At 33.2% G+C, this 20136-nt stretch overlaps 1 protein-coding gene and 1 long non-coding RNA gene across 2 annotated transcripts; both read left to right on the plus strand.

Annotated features, from left to right (window-relative positions):
• Positions 1–1873: 1873 nt before the first annotated feature.
• LOC134243397 (uncharacterized) lies at positions 1874–15365 on the plus strand. Its single transcript, XR_009987022.1, has 3 exons — positions 1874–2085; positions 11026–11182; positions 14592–15365. It is a non-coding gene; the product is annotated as an uncharacterized LOC134243397 (long non-coding RNA).
• Positions 5023–8231, plus strand: LOC134243412 (silk gland factor 3-like). Its single transcript, XM_062725663.1, has one exon. The coding sequence runs from the start codon at positions 5169–5171 to the stop codon at positions 6417–6419; it is 1251 nt and encodes a 416-aa protein (XP_062581647.1). The 5' UTR covers positions 5023–5168; the 3' UTR covers positions 6420–8231.
• Positions 15366–20136: the final 4771 nt, after the last annotated feature.

Genomic DNA, 20136 nt, shown 5'->3' on the forward strand with positions numbered 1-20136 from the left:
AATCTAAATCTTTAGACTTGAATCAGATCGCTCTTTACTTTGTTTTTAATATTTTCTCAGAGTCAGTGTCCATTCTAGTTTTCGACAAAATATTGAAACTATATGCAAACTTTGTACAAAAGCTTATTCTTTTAGACTCTCTCTGGGGCTTAAAAACAATTCAATGTTTATTCTGATTTCCCAAATATCAGTACCTTTTAAAACAACTCGAATTACTCATTTATCTGAGCACTGGGGGATAATGCAAAAGTTTCAAATTATTATCATGTTGTAAATTTTGAATTTACTAGGGGGGGGGGGGGTGTAAATGCAAAATTTACAACATGATATAAATTTTGCATTTATCTCCCCCTAGTAAATTCAAAATTTACAACATGATATTATTTTAATGAAAATGATATTTTTACATATCTTAAAAATAAAAAAGCAAACGTTTGAATATCTAAGATTAATGTTATTTAGTCCTCTAATAAAATAGCCTTATAATGAAAGAAAATGCTGGTTTATTAACTGCAAAAATATCATTTTTTTTAGCTTTACAAATATCTACACAGCTTTAATTTGTATTCTCCAGTTACTAAGACAATAATTTTCAGAATTAATAGGTATGGAAGAGTTCCTAATGAAATATCACAGTTATATAGACACTACATGTTGATAAAGAAAATCAATATTATCAGACCATGCAGTTAATTTTTATAGCTTGATAAACCGTTATATCGAGGTGTATATCATTAACAATTATGAATATTCATGATGCATGTAATTGATTTTAAATATCTGCTAAAGCGTTTTTAAGTGCTTAACGACTGGTTGAATTAGATCGCATTAGATGCATTAATTAATATTACACCTTGTACCTTTTTTTCTATCACAAGATGTGGATTTTTGATGTATGATATGCAAATACAAGAAATGTACATTAATTTCATAATCCAATTAAAAGAAAAATGTGATTGTAAAATGCTTTTTGATCTCAGAAAATGCAATGCATTTTGTCAGAATGGTTTTATTATCTTAAACCTTAATATAGTGTATCTTCAAGGTGTATATACATAGTAAAAATTTATTTATTTATTTTTTATTGAATGCCCAAATTAATCACATGAATGTACTACGCACGTGCATGGCAAATTGCATTTCCATCGAAGAACCTGAAGCATGCCTTTCATCTTTCTGCGTATCAAACGATCTACTTAATTGAAAAAATTTAAAGGTGTAATACAGTGTTGTTGTGGTCCAAATTTTACAGGGTTCTTAATCATCTTATTTCACACCAAATTAAGTAGCTTTAAAAACAAAGGGAACTCAATGACACGAGGAATAATACTTCAAGAATGAAATTTCCAATCGCTACACCTTTTTCTTTGGTTTGTGCCCCCCTCCCGAGCGAATTTATTTCACAATAAATCAGCGTTTTTTGCTCGGAAGCTGGCCTAAATTTCGATAATGCAGCCAGGTTCAAAGCTGTTCCGTATCTTTAGGCATGGCCTTTTGTAATTGGAAAAACTTCTAACGATTTCATAAACGTCATGCTTGATTATGTGAAAAATCAACCACTAAATACTTGCCTTAACGGTAAAAAATATGTCTAAACGATCGGAAAGATCAGATTTTCTGCTTATGAAAATCACATTTTTATATATTAATAAATGAAGTCAAGTAATTTTTTCTTATGAAAAGGGGGGAAAATGATTAGAAATGGAAAGGTTTTTATGGAATGTACATTTATACAATATTCAGAAAATAGAAAAAAATAATTTATTAGATTCCCTTGAGACAGAAAAATGAGAACAATGGTTATAAAGCAAGGATTATGAATCATTGGAGAAAATGATAGCGATCTTGAACTGAGAACGAGTTAATATGCCCCGGTGCCCCCTCCCACAACTTGCGCTGGGTTGGAAACCGCGTTTTGACACAGACGACAATTCACAGCGGGGGAACCATTATCTGTTATCTGCAAATTCCATGGAATATTCTTTGACATCTTCCACTACACGAGGATTCCGTCTTTGTAGAAATTGGCAGGGCGACCTCCGCTGTCACGTGCCAAGGGTCCAATAAATGTTTGTTAAAGCTTCCGTAAGTAATATTACATTGTAGCGTTATTATATAACTACAAATAGGCCAGCAAAAGATGGAAAGGTCCATCTACGTTTCCCTCAGAATCTGAAAACGTGGCAAAGAATTTAAATAATTATATTTTTTGATTTTCTTTGTTTTAAGTTAAGATTTTTCTAGGAAAACAAGTTTTAAGATTCTAATTAAAATTTACACAATTTCTTCTTTATCAAAAGAAAAAAAAACAGGTATTGGTTTTAAATTTAAAACACAAATATTAGTATTTTTGCATGGTGTCATACACATTCAATTTTAGAATAAGCCTATAAAATAGGACTTTTTCTCAGTGGCATCTTTCCAAATTTGTCATCAAACTCTCCGAAGAAAGAAAGGGCTTTTTCGCGGGTTCTGATGGGCAGCAGACGAGCAGACACAAGTGTCAATACGATTTTCCTCTGATCGGGTGATGTAAATGAAGACTTATGTCAAAGGCGAGTCCGCTGTAACAACCTAATTTACCAAAGATAAAGCTCACCAAATCCCGGCATTTCCTATCTCAGCATTGGACAGACTCGACATGCCACACAAAGGCACGAGTACGCGACCTGTCCCTTTCGCGGTAGTTTTACGGATGGCTGCTCAAAGCGTTAATGAATCGAATCAATTGATTTTTCCCCTTATTTGATATTCCAGTTTGAGGGCGATATTAGTAAAAGAAATACATGTTTCTTTTTTTACTCGTTTTCTTCCTGTGCCCGCTGAGAGGCTGTGAACGACATTTGCATAATTAAGAGAGGTTAAAATTTGCATTATAGTTTGGTTTTTTGTTATTGACATAAAATTCACAATGTTTTACTTCTGTAATGTGCCTCGGAGAGAGAGAGAGAGAGAGAGATCAAATCATGATACATTCTTCTTCTTTTTTTTTACCTTTTTCAAAAGCGGTGTATATTAAGATTTATACAGCCTTTGATTGGCTAAAATTTTAATAACTAATTTGATAACTTTGCATATCAAAGAGATGTAGAATGTAATTCAACAAAAGATTAAGAAAAAAAAAACAAGAGGAAGGGCTATTGCATCAAGGTGCAGGTTTTATAATGATAGAGATTATGAATTAAGTGTGTGTCTGGTGAATTCAATATGGTGTCAGCAATAAAATATTGTTTAAAAAATGGATCAAAATTCGACCTTATGCTGCACACTGCACAAAAAGATTTGTTCCTCATCTGTGTGGATACATATCAAATGTTTCTAGGTCTTTTAAATCCTAAATGACGGCTTTTGAACGACGCTCCGAGACAAACCATTCTGCTTCCAAAACCTTACTCTAACCGAGCGATTTGCTGCGATTTTTCATATAAAATGTAAGGGGAGATGTTTTTTAATCATGGGGATATTAAACACCTCTGGTAATTCTACCTACCCACGGTCTCCAACTCATAAAATAGGATCGCGGGTTTTTTTTCCTCCCTTCGCCTAAAATCACGGTTTCTTGGTGAAAATAATGGTGCATAATGAGATCTGTTTCTTCAGATGATACGAATGCAGTATTGAGTGATTCGCTTAATTCTATAGGTATCTATTAATGTTAGTTATTTGTTTGTTTGTTTTTTAACTAAGGTAAAAAAAAAATTGGATCTCTTGCAGCGCGAATCAAATTATATATCACATCGTCTTAAATTGCTGAATGACATGGGCGGATTACGGGCGAAGATTGGAAATTATATAGCCAGCCAAATTATAGTTCTTTTAAATGTATCAAATTTTTATAGACTTTGGGGGTTGAAATGTAACTTTTTTTTTCTTTGCGTTGCAAAAGAATTACGAGCTTTTAAATATAAGTATATAACTAAAAGAAGAATTGTTCTCAAGAAGAAAAATAGATTAATTCAAAAAATATATATATTACATTTTATTGTCTTTTGTTTTTGACTGACCTTTTTTTATTGTAGGTTCAAAATATAAATGCATTTCCTCCAGACAAATTAAAAACAATAAAGCATAAAATTCAACAAGAGTTTTAAAAAAAATCACCAAGAAATAACTGTGACAACATCCATTATAAACTTACAAGTTTTAGAGTACACAGGCAAAATTCTTTTAAAATATAGAAAAAATTATCTAGATAAGTACCATCCATCCTGACACGTACTGGCCGTGTATATGCCGATAGGAATAAAATGGGGAAAATGTGAGGTTTGATAAGAAATAAACTATGTACATTGTTGAAAGATTTCGCTTCACTGCACTAAAAATATGAAACCTGTATTGATACTCCCGACATTTATTTTTTGCTGTTCGATTATTACTAAGAAAGGAGATATGTTTGTAAAATCAAATTCTTATAATAAAAAAGAAAAAGATTTTTTGTGTGTATTTTACATCCGTAATGTATCTATTCACAGAATGTACTTTTTCTTTCCATCTATCTCTCTTTCTCTCTCGCTTTCTCTCTCTCTCGTTTACCTGAGTTAAACTTTCCTAACTATCGGTGCGACTGCTTTGATGTTCATCCAAGCGATTGAATCAAAATATATGATATACTTGCCGTCTCATTTTTATTATTAATCCTCGTATCGAGACACATGTTTACGTTTCGACAATTATTGCACATAATTTACACAAACCCATCTCTCAAAAACTTTCACGATCTTGCCATATTTGCCAAACATCACGCGGAAATCTGAAGAAGCTCTAATTTCGTTTATTCTAATTTTATTTATTTCAAATTCAAACAATAGAAAATGTTTGTTTAGGGACAATTTAATTATCGAGTCGCACATGGCCATAACACAGTCCTCGTGTTCAGCAGCCCCACCCACTGTGTAATAGCCCGTCCAATCAAAAATTCACGAAGTCATATAAGTTGTGCCTTTTTGTCAATCAAGGAATTTTCAGCCAATCAAATCGCGTCAGAGGGCGACATCCGTCACACCATAGTTAATATCACCAGCCGTGTATAGGGCCCAGATAGTTGTTGATTCGCATTAACATAACGTAAAGCACCAGGCCGCAGCGTTTTGCAATTCAGATCAGTATTAACTTATGTAGAACGACTTCTTACAACAATTTAATGTGGAGCTTCTACAAGACCTGAATTCATGATGACCATGGCAACTAGCGCTGGACTTTACATGCCCGGCACCCCTCCCTCGTTAAATTCGCCCTTAGGAGACCCTGTACATGGAATGCAGTGTTCAGTGGGCCAGCAGCCTCAATATATCCATAGGACTGATATTCAGGAACTTAAATATATGCCTCCCCAGGTACAGAATGGACATTTTAACAGTCATTGGGGTATCCCGACCAGTGGTGAGTCCTGGAATACGGGGATGCCTCAGTTACATGATATGCGCGATCTGAGAGACAATTTTGTCCGGGATACTAGGGACATTAAACCGGGTCAAGGTAACGAGATGGGCCACCAAGTCACCCTCCATCACCGGGGTCCGCAGCAAATTCATGCCCCTCACGGATGGAACGCCCCCATACCCGGTGGACACTTAAATGGCGGGGGTCAACTTCAGCACCACGGGTACGGTGTCCCCCTGAACGGCATGCTATCCCCTCATCAACTCCCCCACGTGATGAGGGACCCAGAACATGATTTGGACCAACATACCCCTTCAGACGATGATGCTCCCTCATCGGATGACCTGGAGGCATTCGCAAAACAGTTCAAGCAAAGGAGAATAAAATTGGGATTTACTCAGGCTGATGTTGGACTTGCACTTGGTACATTGTATGGTAATGTATTTAGTCAAACAACAATTTGTCGTTTTGAAGCTCTTCAGTTAAGTTTTAAGAACATGTGCAAGTTAAAGCCGTTGCTTCAAAAATGGTTGGAGGAAGCAGATTCTACCACAGGCTCAACTACTAGTATAGACAAAATAGCAGCACAGGGCAGAAAACGGAAGAAGAGGACAAGCATAGAAGTGACAGTGAAAGGTGCATTAGAAAATCACTTTATGAAACAACCTAAACCTGCTGCACAGGAAATATCTCAACTAGCAGACCAATTACAACTGGAGAAGGAAGTCGTCCGAGTTTGGTTTTGTAATAGGAGACAAAAGGAAAAACGAATGACTCCTCCGGGCCAGTTAGGGGCCAATGGGGAACTCATCATGCCCGACAGTGAGGACGGAAATTCTAGGGCGGATAGCCCCTTACAATCACGACCTAACGGTGCCATGAACGGTTCTGAGCATGCTGGACTTAATATGGCTGTTTCTTCAGCCCAGACTTTAATGTCACCGAATTACCATTCCGTGGGACAGTTATTGAATGCTCATAACCCACAGTCAGGGGGACACCCGCATTTTAACACACAAAACCATTCACCAACGCACTGACTAGAATTCTAAATTCCGGTTTCTTCTGAAGTTCAACTCGCCGCCACCATTCCAGAAATCGTCCAGAGATCTCATTTTACCCCCACCCCCTTTGAAATGCAAAAAGGACTTGATCTGGACCGAGGGACAAAAGCGTGGCGATCTCTCGAACTCTCATTGTCCGTGATGGCCAAAATAGCAGCGAATGTCCTCCGTTCTTCGAAAGGAGATGACAAACAGATCGCGTTTTAAATGTGTGGAGCGACGGATCTTTATTGGGTCGTTAATTCAGTGATAGCCCGATACTTAGCCTGGTCAAAAGTGCGAAATGACCTAATATTGGAGAAATATTTATGCCATATTTTGTGTGTTGCAGACCGTTTGTGTATTCATATTTATATGCGAAACAGAAGCAGAATTTGATTCTAACTTTGTATGTGTGTGTGTATTTCCGTGTTTGAGTGTTTTGAGTATTCTATATAAAATATCATTGTTATGTTTCGAAGAAAAAACAGAGCGTTGTGTGACTATGTCAGGACTTGTGTTTTATATACATAAACTGGATAATTTGTTAAAAGTGCCAATTTATAAACATTCACCCTCTGTTTCTTAAAACGGATTGATGTCCATGTAATATAACGCAGATCATAGGGTAATTACTAAAAATGATTTATTTCCAGTTTTGTTTTTTTTTTCCAAACATAAAATACAAAAAGTAAGTAACTCTTTTTTTCATTTTGTTCTTCAAGGAAAATATTTTTGTGCTTTAATTTCTTTTAAATTCAAAAAGGTACATAAAAAACATCAATTTTTTTCTCGTTTATTTTGGACCCCATCAAACATAATTGCATAAATATTTTGGAAAATTATAGGGGAAGATATCGGTCTATGGTGTAGTTTTCCTTATGGCAGTCTTTATTTAACATCATTAAACATTTACACAACATTGCTTTGGAGGAAAATGGTTTTGGGAAGAGAAGTCATGGTTTACTAAAGATATAATTCGTTGAGTAAATATTGAAATTGACTAGAGTGTTAGTCTTAAGTCTCGCTCGTTCATAATAGCGGGTGTACATCTTAAATAGGATTAAAAAGATAAGCTGTCCTAATATTTAATCAGAAAATGTCTCGAATAGTTTTTAACATTTTGATTTTATAACTTTGTTCATTAATTCTTGATGGACATTTTTTAAATGTAAAATTATACATGCATTCAATATTATTTACTGTTTACGTTTTAAGGGCGATTTTCTTTTTTAAAACAACAAAATGGCTCCTATAAATATTTATTTGTTATGAACTTTCATTGTTATTGTTTACGTTAGAAGTGGTGAGTTAAAATATTGTACTCGGGGTCTGTAATTTCTGAAACATTTCATAATCACTTTTCAAAGTGCATTATCAACCCAGTTAATTTAATGTTGATATTTGTAAATTTGTGGCAAATTATGCGTGCATTGCTGATACAGATAGGCCTTAATGAGAGCGATATGAGAACTGATTAAACCATCACTGGAAAAAAGCGCGAATAGTCCTCGAACCAGCACACGATAATCGCCTCAATAGAAACAAAATCAATCTTTATTTTTACCCCTAGAATGGTCTGTCAATTAGAGCGAGAAATTGATAAAAATTAATAATAATTTTCAATGAAGATTAGCCCTTCTCGTTTTCCGATGTGCCGTGTGTATATATATTTTTCCTTTCTAATAAATGACCCTTATGAGTGCAAGAGAACAAAACTGGAAAATTGTGATGATTTGTTTGAGAGATATGTACTATACAATGGAGTTTTTTGCCAGTATAATAAATATTTTTACAAATGCAAAATAATATTTTTTTAATTTTGTGACGAGCACAGCAAGGATGTGGTTGATTGAGAAAAATATCACCATGTGTTTTTTTTTTTTAAGAAAAAAACGAAAATACATTGTCGGGCAAATCCAAGATTAATGTGGTTAAATTCAAGTCTCGTTTTATCAGAACGTCACAAATTTTTGTGAAGTATAAATCTAGTCTCTAATGGCGTCGACATTTTTCGATGCACATGGTTAAATTTTAAATCGTTCAAGAACCATGATTCCTCTTCATTCTTTTCTAAATTATCTATTTTATTCTAAGTTCCGATAATGTATTTTCCACACTGCTAATCTCCGCCGGAATTAATCCGGTTACCCTCCACAGGATGACGGTTTTCGTAATTAGGTATATCAAACTTTCTGGAGACTCCGATTGATATATCAGCATGAGCAAACCACAGGGAAAAAAGTTTCCCTCTTCTACTGAAAACATATTATATGTCTCAAAGTTAACAAGCCGGAAAGTCGTGGAGTTAACGATGAACTATCACACCTTCACACTATCTGCTTCATAGATATTTACAAAAGATGAATTTGGTGATACGTCTAGCATTCAAGCAAGTCACCGTAGAATCAGTCACTCGCTAATTCTGCTGTATTCTCTCAAATATATATTGTGTGTATTTAGGGAACAAATCCTAAAACAGATTATTTTAATGTCAAAACGATATTTCTTTTTGTTTTTTCGAGTTTTGACTTGACATAACGGATAGATAACTACTAAAAGTACACATTACGTAATGCATCTATAAAGTTATTTAAAACTTTTTTTCTGAAAATTTATTTTATTTTTATGGTAAGCTTAAGTGTCATATTTTCTCCAAGATTATTTTACAAACCCCTATAATCTTTTTAAATTCTTCCTTTTTCAAATGTATATCATTGATGTAATTTTGTTTAATTTCCCCCTTCACAATATCACATTGATGCATGCAAAATGACAAAGCATTTACTAAGTAAGTTTTAAATTAAATCCGATTTTGTTCACCTACTTTAACATTAATAAATATTTTTAAAATCTTAATTGCAAAGATTTAGAGTTTGATGACATATTATTAACTCTCGTTTCGTATCAATTACTAGCGTGCTTTAATGAAGAAAATCGAATAAACGGATATCTTTCTATTACAAAATTAATATATTTTGAAATTGTATTTTCCCCATCCAGTTGATATATCAACGACGATCTACCTAATGTGCAATTAGTTCTGTTCCACCTAATTAGTTACAAAATTGCAATAAATTACTTTTTTTTTATCAATATATTTTTTTCAAGTTGACCAAGATTTTAAAATGTTTTAAAGTGCACACATGTTATCGAATTATTAATGTATTAGGGAACAAATACCCACATATTACGTATTTTTATTACTTATGCATGATTGCAATTACATTTTCTAAAATCCACTAAGAATTGGATGAGTTAAATTCTTAAATGCATTTCATTTTAAATCTTTTAAGTAATTTGAAAGATTTATTTTATATTTTTGTTGCCAGTTAAAACAAAAATACATTATACAAAATATCAATGCAAAATTTTAGTTCCATTCATCAGAAACTAATATCTATTGACTAACAATTTCCAAGCAAAGAAAATTTCACTATATATTTCTTTTTTCTGATCTGCAAAATAGTAATAAAACAGTACGCAGATAGATTACCATAGTCTGTACTACGTAAATACGAAAGATCAATACCCCACTTCTAGCTTAGCTTCATCTTACGATGGATTGCTCACTGTGCTCCGATTGGCTAGCGCTATGTAATATTATGTCCACAAGTGAATCATATATAATTTATTATAAACTAAATGATGTATGTTAAATCAATTTTAACCTGCACCGATGCTTTTATATTTGAAGATTTTTAATGCTCTAATTGCAATTAAGATTTCTCATATAGAATTTCATACTTATGTAGAAATTTATTTTTTTTCCAGAAAAAAAGCTGCACCGGAATAAAAATATCTGTATATATAGTATATGATCTGACGGTGAAATAGAAATAAAAGTAAACGTGTCTTTCAATAAAAAATATATTTACCTGAATTTACTGCGTTATCATGGTATACCGACTTGTTAAATACTATGACTAAGTTATACTCTACAGTTGTACTTATTATATAGTAATAAAATAATCATATGCATGTATTTCACCTTCAACGTGCAGAAATCACCCACTACAAATAAAACATGCATTAATTGCACTTAGGAAAACTTAAGTTATATACATCAATATGATACATGTATACATATTTGTGCCAATTGACATTATGCCCTTAATTTGTAATGACAGAGAACCAATTAACATGCTTTACACGTACAAAGAGTTCAATGGTTTGTCGTGTAATGTTTCATACGGGTTCTTACCCCCTGTCATATGTTATATAACACGGAGAAAGGTGTGCTGTACCCCGGGTCTTATACCAATCGACCAGGAACAAGGCTCTCCAGGCAAAACATATCTTGTTTGTGGTTATTACTGCGTTTAATTTTTAGTTCATCCCAACGAATGTAGGATATTTTCACGGAAAAAAAGGTTTAATAAGTTTTCATCCCCAAAGTTGAGGGGAAAAAAAAGAGAGAGAAAAGAATAATACGAATGAAATATTCAACAGATGAAGTTTACAATGAAGTATAGCATGAAAATACATGTATACTGTTCTGCAAAAACATTTTCGACATTTTAAGTTACCATATGGTATCCTGCATGAAAACCTAAATTTTCTGTTTTCAACATTCAGTAAAGTTTCTTTTCTCTTTCCTCAGAAACACTTTAGCACCAGCTAAGTCCAGCTAGTGGTTTTGCCAATGAGGTTGAAGACAAAATTGCCTACTTTGAAATGTGAATTATTGGGGTACTGATTGTGTTGGTCACCTACAAGCAAACTATCAATAACCACAAGGCTATTTCAGGCCATATCAGGTCAGTTGAAACCAATGAATGTGTCGTTAATTTGGGTCACAAGTTATAGGATGTTTATGGTCGTCCGTCTATCGCCTCGGGCTCGCGATTGTCAGTAGTAGTATAGATAGCCGTGACTGGACCTGCCTCCAATCCTCGGGTTCGGAAGCTAATCATTTATCGCTGTTGGAAATCTGTGAAAATTGACAAGATGCTTTTGTAAACATGAACCTTGTTCCTCCCTCACCTTATATCGAGTTCAAATAGAGATTTTTTAAAAACTGTCGATAAAAACTGGACCAGGGTCCAAAATTAAACTCACGTGATAGATGCAGGTGTTGCTGAAAAACTATAGACTAAAAGATAGGAAACGCGTATAGGAATTCTTTTTTATCATCCAATCCATGAAAAAAATAAAATTAAAAGTTTAGAAATCTTGAGGCCAATATGCATCAAATTGAGAGAAAAAAAAATTATGCATTCAATGCAAAAAAAGGTATCAAATATTTATAGCACTTCTTCCATAACTATCGGATGCACTTAGTCTAATCGCATCTCTATCTCGCTAAAATTCTAATGGAAATATTTTATCTGAACATCAAAGAAAGAAAAACAACAGTCTTATTAGCTGTTATATATCGAAGGTGAGTTAGAAACTCTCCGCCGTCCCGAGAGAAAACTATAACATCACAGATTTTTACAATGCGAGAAATCATAAAAATATTTGACTAGAGGCCTTTGATTTTTCCTCTCGATCTCGGTCCCCATTGCTAACGACTGCCGAAAACTGTCCCAGAAATTTTACAACAAAAACAATAAAATTTTTAGCCGAGTGTTTTTGCAGAGTATTAAGAAAGAAAGGGGTGGCTGCTCTTCAGACGGGGGGTTTATTTGGAATTTTATTATTGTTTACCGTATTTGAAAATCTAATAAAACTGAAGAGCTCTAGAACTGCTTTGATCGAAGTTCTCCATTGGTATAGCGGAAGCCGTGATATGTTTTTTCAAGTGATCATAACATCTTCTGCAAATTTACTGAGTACGGCGTGATCGGGGTAAAATTACCAAATGCAGATAATTTTCTCAGGCTTAACAGTGATCTTAAGATAAAATACCTATAATTTATCATGCCCTAAAATACGTATATGTTTTTTTTTTCAAAGAAAAAAAATACTGCTGTAAGATGAGTGCAGTAAAAGTGAAAAACAGATTGATTTTGTAATCTTGATACAAAAAATTAATCCTTGAATTGTTCTTATGTAAAAAAAAAAAATTTTGGAACATATTTTATTGAACGAGTCAAATGGATTGGAAACAAGTTCTTGCAACTTACAAGTTCCTCTCCATAAATATAACAATATGTTATGCAAATAATACATTAAAATATGACATGTATAATATTTTCAAATCAATTTAAAATCTACATGTTTCAGTAATAAATGTAAAAATAAAATTTTTGTTACCTTTACTGGAATTTAAAAAAAAATCAAAATACACTTGAAACAAAAATATATTGAATTTTACTGCTTCTAGTATAAGAAAAAAAAGATTTATTAATAAACTTTCCAAAGATGGACACGCGAGAGACTTAGAGAACAATGATCATGCATATTTTTAGTATACTAGTAAATTTATAGACATTTATTGCGTGAGAACACACAGAACTTTTATTCCAAATTCAGTTGAATTTGACGGTGAAAATCGTATAAGTCCGTGATTTAATTGTTATTAAAATGTTAGGAAACTATTTTTGATGCAAATATATGATACATTGTATTTGAATTGAAGATATACAAAATGCTTGTTTTTTTTATTGAAATACATACAATTTTTAGATTTCCGTTAATATGAAATTAATTAGCAGTGAATTGAAATCAATTTTTATTGATTAATTCATACTTTTGTTCATTTTTCAGAATTCAGCATTTCTTATTTGAAAAAATAATTAAAACATTAATCTATGCTATCAACTTTTGTGAGTCATAAAAAGCAAAAATTGCATTTAAACATCTTAACAAATATATATCATAAATGTGAGATATGTAACAATTAAATATAATAATCCGTAGCTTAACAACATGCAAATGACATGCAATTTTTGAAAGAAATATATGCAAAATAGCTCATAGCGTAAAATTTCTCAGCGTGTGATGTTTCATGGTTTCGCCGGCAAGCACGTGTGTTTGTTTACACTTTTTGAATGACCCAATGGCGCTTTCCGCGTGTTTTGCCCTTTAAGTAAATTGATGTGAATTCATAATTGTTTTCTGATTATAAATGCAATTGAATTACCGTATTTTACCTTGTTTACATGGTAACGGATCAGTGCCCGTGCAAGCTGTTTTTATGACTGAATTTTGTTAATTTTATTGTAAGTCAATGAAATTTATTTGACATTGAAATGATACATCTGCAGTTTTTTTTTTAATGAAGATATATGTTTGTATTAAAATGATATTGTTAATAATTGCTTATTTACATGAAAAACTATTAATCCTAATGTGTTTCATTATTTAATGCTAGTTGTTACACAATTGTGTTTATTTTAGGCGAGATTAGGGAAATGCACATGAAAAAACAGATTCAGTTGATTAAATTGTATTTTTCATTAAGGCTTAAACCTTTAATTCACGTTAATTATCGCCATTAAGCCACAATCACAAATGTTATCAGACTATCGTTTTCTTCCAAGTGAAACAAAGTCAACATTTCTCTTTGCCGAATCCATTCAATACACACTGATGCCCGATAAGAATCTATTTTCACACCTTATCGGATGCAAAATCAAATTAAAATACCCATTTACCCTCAAATCCAATTCACTTTTCAGTATTTAGGAGCCGAAAATGGAGGTTATTATAAATAACGGTTTGTGCAGAGAACTTTTTATTTAGCTTCAAAACTCCTGAACACATTTTAGAACATAAATTTCAGAGAAGAGGGTTTAATATCCAATTAATGAGTGAAACTGTATCACGTTAATCTAACTTGTCCAGATCAACTAGCAAGAACTAGCGACATACAAATTCCTTGATCTGCCAACCGACTCGTTTAGAAATTGACCCGACGAGTCCCGAGAGAAATAAACAATCTCCTCCGGATCGGAACGGACCGATCAGAATTAGGACCAAATATCGTGCTAGACATAGAAATCAATGTTTCTGATAGGTCTAGGCTGCTTTGAACAAACGTTTAAAGGACTTTTTTCTTACTTGAATTTGGTACGATACGACAATATATTTTAAAATCAACGGAAAAAAGAGATTTGTACCGAAATTGCAGTTTTGTTTTTAGAGCGAGACGTTTGACGGTTAAGGATAGAATTCACGGCTCACTTCCTGTGTAACAATATTTCACGAGTCGTATCATTTTATGGTCCATGGTCTGTAGATACGACGTTCATTTAACTTTGTGGTTTTTTTCCTTTATAGCACACAAAAAAGATGGAAAAAAGGAGGAAGAGGGAAAGAAAATGACACTGGATTTGATAGCGAAATCAGATAAAGTGAAGACCTCAGCGGGTCTATCATCAACTCAACACTAGATTTCATGTAAAATGCATGTCTATTTATTGAAGCAAGAAGGACTCCAATTTCAAAAACCAGGCCCTCTTAAAGAAGACATCGTAGCTCAATAAAATCACAGTCTACATTGGGAAGGATGTTTAAGAATACATATGCATATATTCTGTGAATCAGTTCTATACATATAGGAAGTTTATTGGTAGGAGCAAAACTCATCTGATCGTCAACTTAACGAAATCATTGGTCATTAATTTTTTGAAAATTGACCTAAAGGGTATCACTTTTTTCACCCTCTTTAAGATGTTCTTCAGAGTTGGTTGTTTATTGTCCCTTGTTTTGGTTGGGATGCACATCAAAAGTTTGCGAAGAGCTATGAATTAAAGCGCGATTATAACCAAGTATTTACTTAGAAACCACAATAAAGACATTATGAACATGGAACCATCTTCCTGCGAAATTACTCTGTTGTAGATAAGAAGGCGGGGAAAGCAGCATGTTAGAAAAAAAGAGTACTCGTTCTTTTCTGTCACAAGCAATATATGGTTACTGTGAGGCTTTGCAATGCTTCATGCATGTCGGTCTACAATTTAAGAAAAAAATGACTTCATACGAAGCTTTTATTCTAACCAATAATTGTGCAGCTAAAATGTTCTGGTATTCTACATTAAAATTTAATAAACACCACAGGTTTTTTTTCTTTTTTATCGTAAAGTTGTATCGGTACTTTAGTATAATGTTACTTGATTGTTTCATCTTGAAAGCATGCAAAGTAAACATTTATCAATTTGGTAAAAAGAATCAGTCGTGCTTTTGGTACTTTCATAACAGTACAATAATAACATGCAAAAACAATGTTTTCAGCAACGGTTGCAAAATCCAACTAGAGCAAGACATAAAGATTTCATATTGTTTGAAAGTAATTAACCTTAAGTACGTTCGATACCACCATTGATGATGCTCTTGTCAGCAATAGAAGCATGTCGGGTCAGCAGTGCGAACTATAGCTGATGATGTACAGTGATGATATTTTGATCGGGGAGACGCCCCTAATAACATTTACCCCCGATACTAAACAAACGTTTTGTCGTCAAATCAAACAAGTCTCCCATACTATTGTTTGTTAATCAATCAATTCTCAAGTTATCCTGTCGTTAGTTGTATGTGCAAGGATAACATCACAGGTCAGGATTTCAGTATGCTTTCGTTTAGAACGTTAGCTAAACAGCCAATATTTGCTTTCTCTGCTTATACAAACCCGATCAGAAGACAGCGTTTTTGTTGTGGAATGTGGCCCTATCCAAATCAGAGAGCCATTGCCTTCTGTTTGAGATGAAGCTTGCTGGAGGTTTTTTGTTTTGGTGAGGTGATGTATTGTCTTCGTAGTTCAAACAGATAATGAGCTGTCATTGTAGGGAAAAGAAGTCTTACTAAAGTGACAGAGAGAACACTTCAGCGGAAGAAGAAAATCCGTCATTTTGGGTGACGCTATTTACCCACAAAATTGAACTTTCAAACTTCTCTTCAAACAAACCGATATGTACTGCACTTTTATTGTAAGGAATCAATGGTCAATGTGTAATTTACGGCAAAACCAAGAGAAATAGACTTGCTCTAGGGGAACTGAAGTAGGGTTTATTTTGAAGAAATGAAATTTTTCTTAATTCTCTCAATGATATACTTCAAAAGTTTAAGCTATTTAATAAAACAACCAAAATATAAATGTGTTAGCTGTTGATGTTTTGCAGCTATATTCTACACACAATGCCAACAAATAAAAAGGTGCTCAATGGAAATATCGTTTTACCAGAACTTATTAGAATAAATGAATAATTTCAATAGAAAGGCATATTGCATTTTTGTCATCTCTTGCATGTATATCAAAAACAATGTATGATACAACTATTTTATTAATAATTTGATACAGATAAGACCGCGAAACATTAACTGGCAAAATTGGAAATCTACAGCTTACGTCATTTCTATCTGTTACAATCAAAACATTCAGTGATAGACAATGAAATGGGCGGGTACAATTCGACACGGACGTGGGGAAAATATCGGATTGAAACTGCAGATCGAAATTCATTTTCAATCCACCTCAGCTACGCTAGCAGGCACATTATTACTGATTGACCCAGAAGACAAATAATTACAATTTTGGTACAGTTTGAATTTTTTTGTCCAGTGTTTTAAATAAATTAATATTTAAGGGACAAATATTTCATTTCTGTTTGGTAAATATATGTATATCTTTGTGTTGGAGGTGGGGGGGGGGGGCTGAACGATTTTTAAATATTATAAAGTTGTTCAACAGTTTTCAGTGAGAATAAGTATAAAACTCATGCACTCTTATAATCTTAGAAATAAAATATATTGTCATGTTAAGCCATTACTTGACTCGAAAATTTTTACCCCCCCCCTTCTAGAATCAAATATCTCCTGAAAAATAATCTTTGTCTTCTATGATCTTTTGCGTTCTTAAAATCATAAGCTAAAACTTTTGGATCATACATTCACTTTTGAAAATAGCTCAGGTGGATTGAAAATGAATTTCGATCTGCAATTTCAATCCGATGTTTTCCCCACGTCCGCGTCGAATTGTACCCGCCCATTTCATTGTCTATCACTGAATGTTTTGATTGTAACAGATAGAAATGACTTAATCTGTAAATTTCCAATTTTGCCAGTTAATGTTCTGCGGTCTTATATCAGTGATTGTAAAATATAAAAGTAGTTTTTGACATAAAACTTTGGTTGACATGAAAACGGGATGCAGACTTTCCCCAGTGTACTTTCCATGTCTACATATACATGCATTTTTTTTTTATTTCTCACTTGCAAATAGTTAATATGTTGTGTAATGCAACACAAATTTAGAAATACAGTTAGCTCTGGCCTGGGGGCCATAAAACTTAGACGAGCTCACTTTTGATCTCAGTCTCACTTTTAGGCTATAAATTCCTTTGGAAAAAGTGAGATTGAGCTCAAATGTGAGCTCGTCTAAGTTTTATGGCCCCCAGGCCTGTTCAGCTTGAATATGCCAGTAATTAATCTTACTCCGACAAAAATTGTGGGTGGGGCATCCAGCATCCAAAAGAAAATTTACATGTACTATTTAGCATGCCCCCCCCCTTCCCCGGCGTTTTACGGGCTTGTAATGTAATGTGAAAGTTTGCAAAATTTGAATTATATATTCATTAAACATTAAAAAGGCATTTGATAGGTGTAACAGAAGTTCAAAGATGATATTTATTTTTTGCTTCATAGTGAAGCATAGTTTGCTTCCCAGTAATCTCCCTTGTAATACTCTCTAAAGCCTGAAGGTACGATATGTACATAGAAGATGAAATGGTTTGCAGAAAATGTTATTCAAATTGGCGAAGACTTAAAAATTACAGTATAGAATAAGAAAAGATATATTACATAATTAAAACAGAAGGTAAGTAGACATTACATATCGTTTTAAGTATTATATCTAATGCATCTGTCCATTTGATAAGCATACATATTCATATAGTCCGAAATTCCTCTAATTTTTCCGCGCTTTTAAAATTGTAACGTGCGGGGACATCCGCCTACAAACCCCACCCCTTCATATGTCACACTATAAAATGGACCATAATGCATTTTTGGAAAAAAAAGATCGCTTTTCGTTATTTTTGATTTATCTTTTGCACTTGTAGTTGTTGGGTGTTCATACAATCATGTATAATATAATCCGAGATTCCTCTGACTCTAACCCCCGCTTTTATATTATGACTTGTGCGGGGGACAAGTCATAATATAAAAGCGGGGGTTAGAGTCAGAGGAATCTCGGATTAATGTATATAATGAGTATCGTCTTTAAAAAAAATGAAAAAATAAATAAATACCCCTTCCCCCAATAGGTGACCTGTCATACCACAGAGGTGTGTCTATAAGGGATGTTCGTGTACATTTTTTTTTATGAAAAAAAAAGTTTCATTGTATGTGAAAAACATGTTAGATACCTGTGTATGACAAATTTTATGATAATCTAAAAGACCGATAATTCTAGAGTTAACCTTGATTTTTTCCCAGAGAATTTTTGATACATTATTAATAAATATAAAGATATTGATAAATATAAAATCATTGGTATGTTTTTTGTTAGTTTTATATATTTGTTTGCATGTGATCAAACGTCTTGTTTGCCATGTTAATTTCTTTAGAATGTTTGATATGTGTAATGTTAATTGTTTATATATCTTTGTAATGTATATGCATCTTCAGAGGTACGTACAAGTCTCTATCTTTGTTCATGTACATGAATTTATTAAGTACATTGTACATATAAGTTGCGCTTTGGAGCATCTACGTTTCATATGGTATTCCAGACCTGCAATTAAACAATCAAATTAGAAGTTGAGTTGTACTGCTTTATGTTCTCTGTATATCCTATTCATCTTACAGACTCTTTGACATCGATAAATTTTCAATAGCGCTAAGTCGTAACAAGCCTAGTTAGTTTCATGGGATTCAAAATGCTAAAATAATCATTAAGCTATTCGGTAGTGTGAGATTAACATAACTAAAGGAGCCTTCTTTGATACAAGCCTTTAAATTTACCGTAAGATATTTTGATATGCAAATTCAAAGTATACATCAATTCTAGTTTGTAACGAGGAGGCAAAATAAACATTGTATAAATCACTTCAAAGTTACTACATCTTTAAGGATCTTAAAGGACAATTATCTGGGTCGCAATCATAAGAAATGTGTTTATTTATAAATTCAATTTTTACCGGTCCATAAAATCATGTCTTGATCGTACATCAGGTTGTTGGGGAATAGAGAGGTGTCTAACGCAAAATCAAATAAAATTGTATATCATTCTTATTTTAGATTTTATTACATGTATAAAATAATATTAACGAAATACGTAATGTTTACGTCGACCTTGAGATTTTTTTTCAGATTATCACTTAAAACGAGAGAGAGAGAGAGAGAGAGAGAGAGAGAGAGAGAGCAAGCAACACCATGAACACTTCGTTTCTTTGCTTCAGCTTTGCAGGTGGCACATATCTTTGCAATATCTAAAAGAGAGCGTTGATTTGGGTGATCTGTAAAATGATCAAGAAGGGAATTTCCCCCTTTCCATTTATTTCAGTGTGTTTTATTTCCTTGTTTGAGCATGATTTCTCGATGTTGATATCAAATAAATACTTTTATTTTTATTAAGTGGGTTTTTGAGCGAATTAAACGATTATGTCAGACGAGAAATTAACGACGGTCCCTTCATTATCGGGGAACAAACTGTAATCTTAATGTGACGAAAACCTTTGTGTTTTCTGTACGTTATCTAGTGTAGGCTGATAGCGAAATTAAAAAAAAAAACCCTCTTGTGCTTCAAGTTGAAACATGCATCATACATGTACATTAAAATAAAATGATATGACATAATTATTTTTGGATTGAGCAGGTTGTTTTGATA

This window comes from Saccostrea cucullata, unplaced genomic scaffold, assembly GCF_032062105.1.
Source record: "Saccostrea cucullata isolate Sc308-1 unplaced genomic scaffold, CSIRO_AGI_Scuc_v1 ctg26, whole genome shotgun sequence".
In the NCBI taxonomy this organism is placed as follows: domain Eukaryota; kingdom Metazoa; phylum Mollusca; class Bivalvia; order Ostreida; family Ostreidae; genus Saccostrea; species Saccostrea cuccullata.

Excerpts from the sequence above, each read along its gene's own strand:
- LOC134243412 (XM_062725663.1), top strand. The coding sequence starts at position 5,169 with ATGATGACCATGGCAACTAGCGCTGGACTTTACATGCCCGGCACCCCT.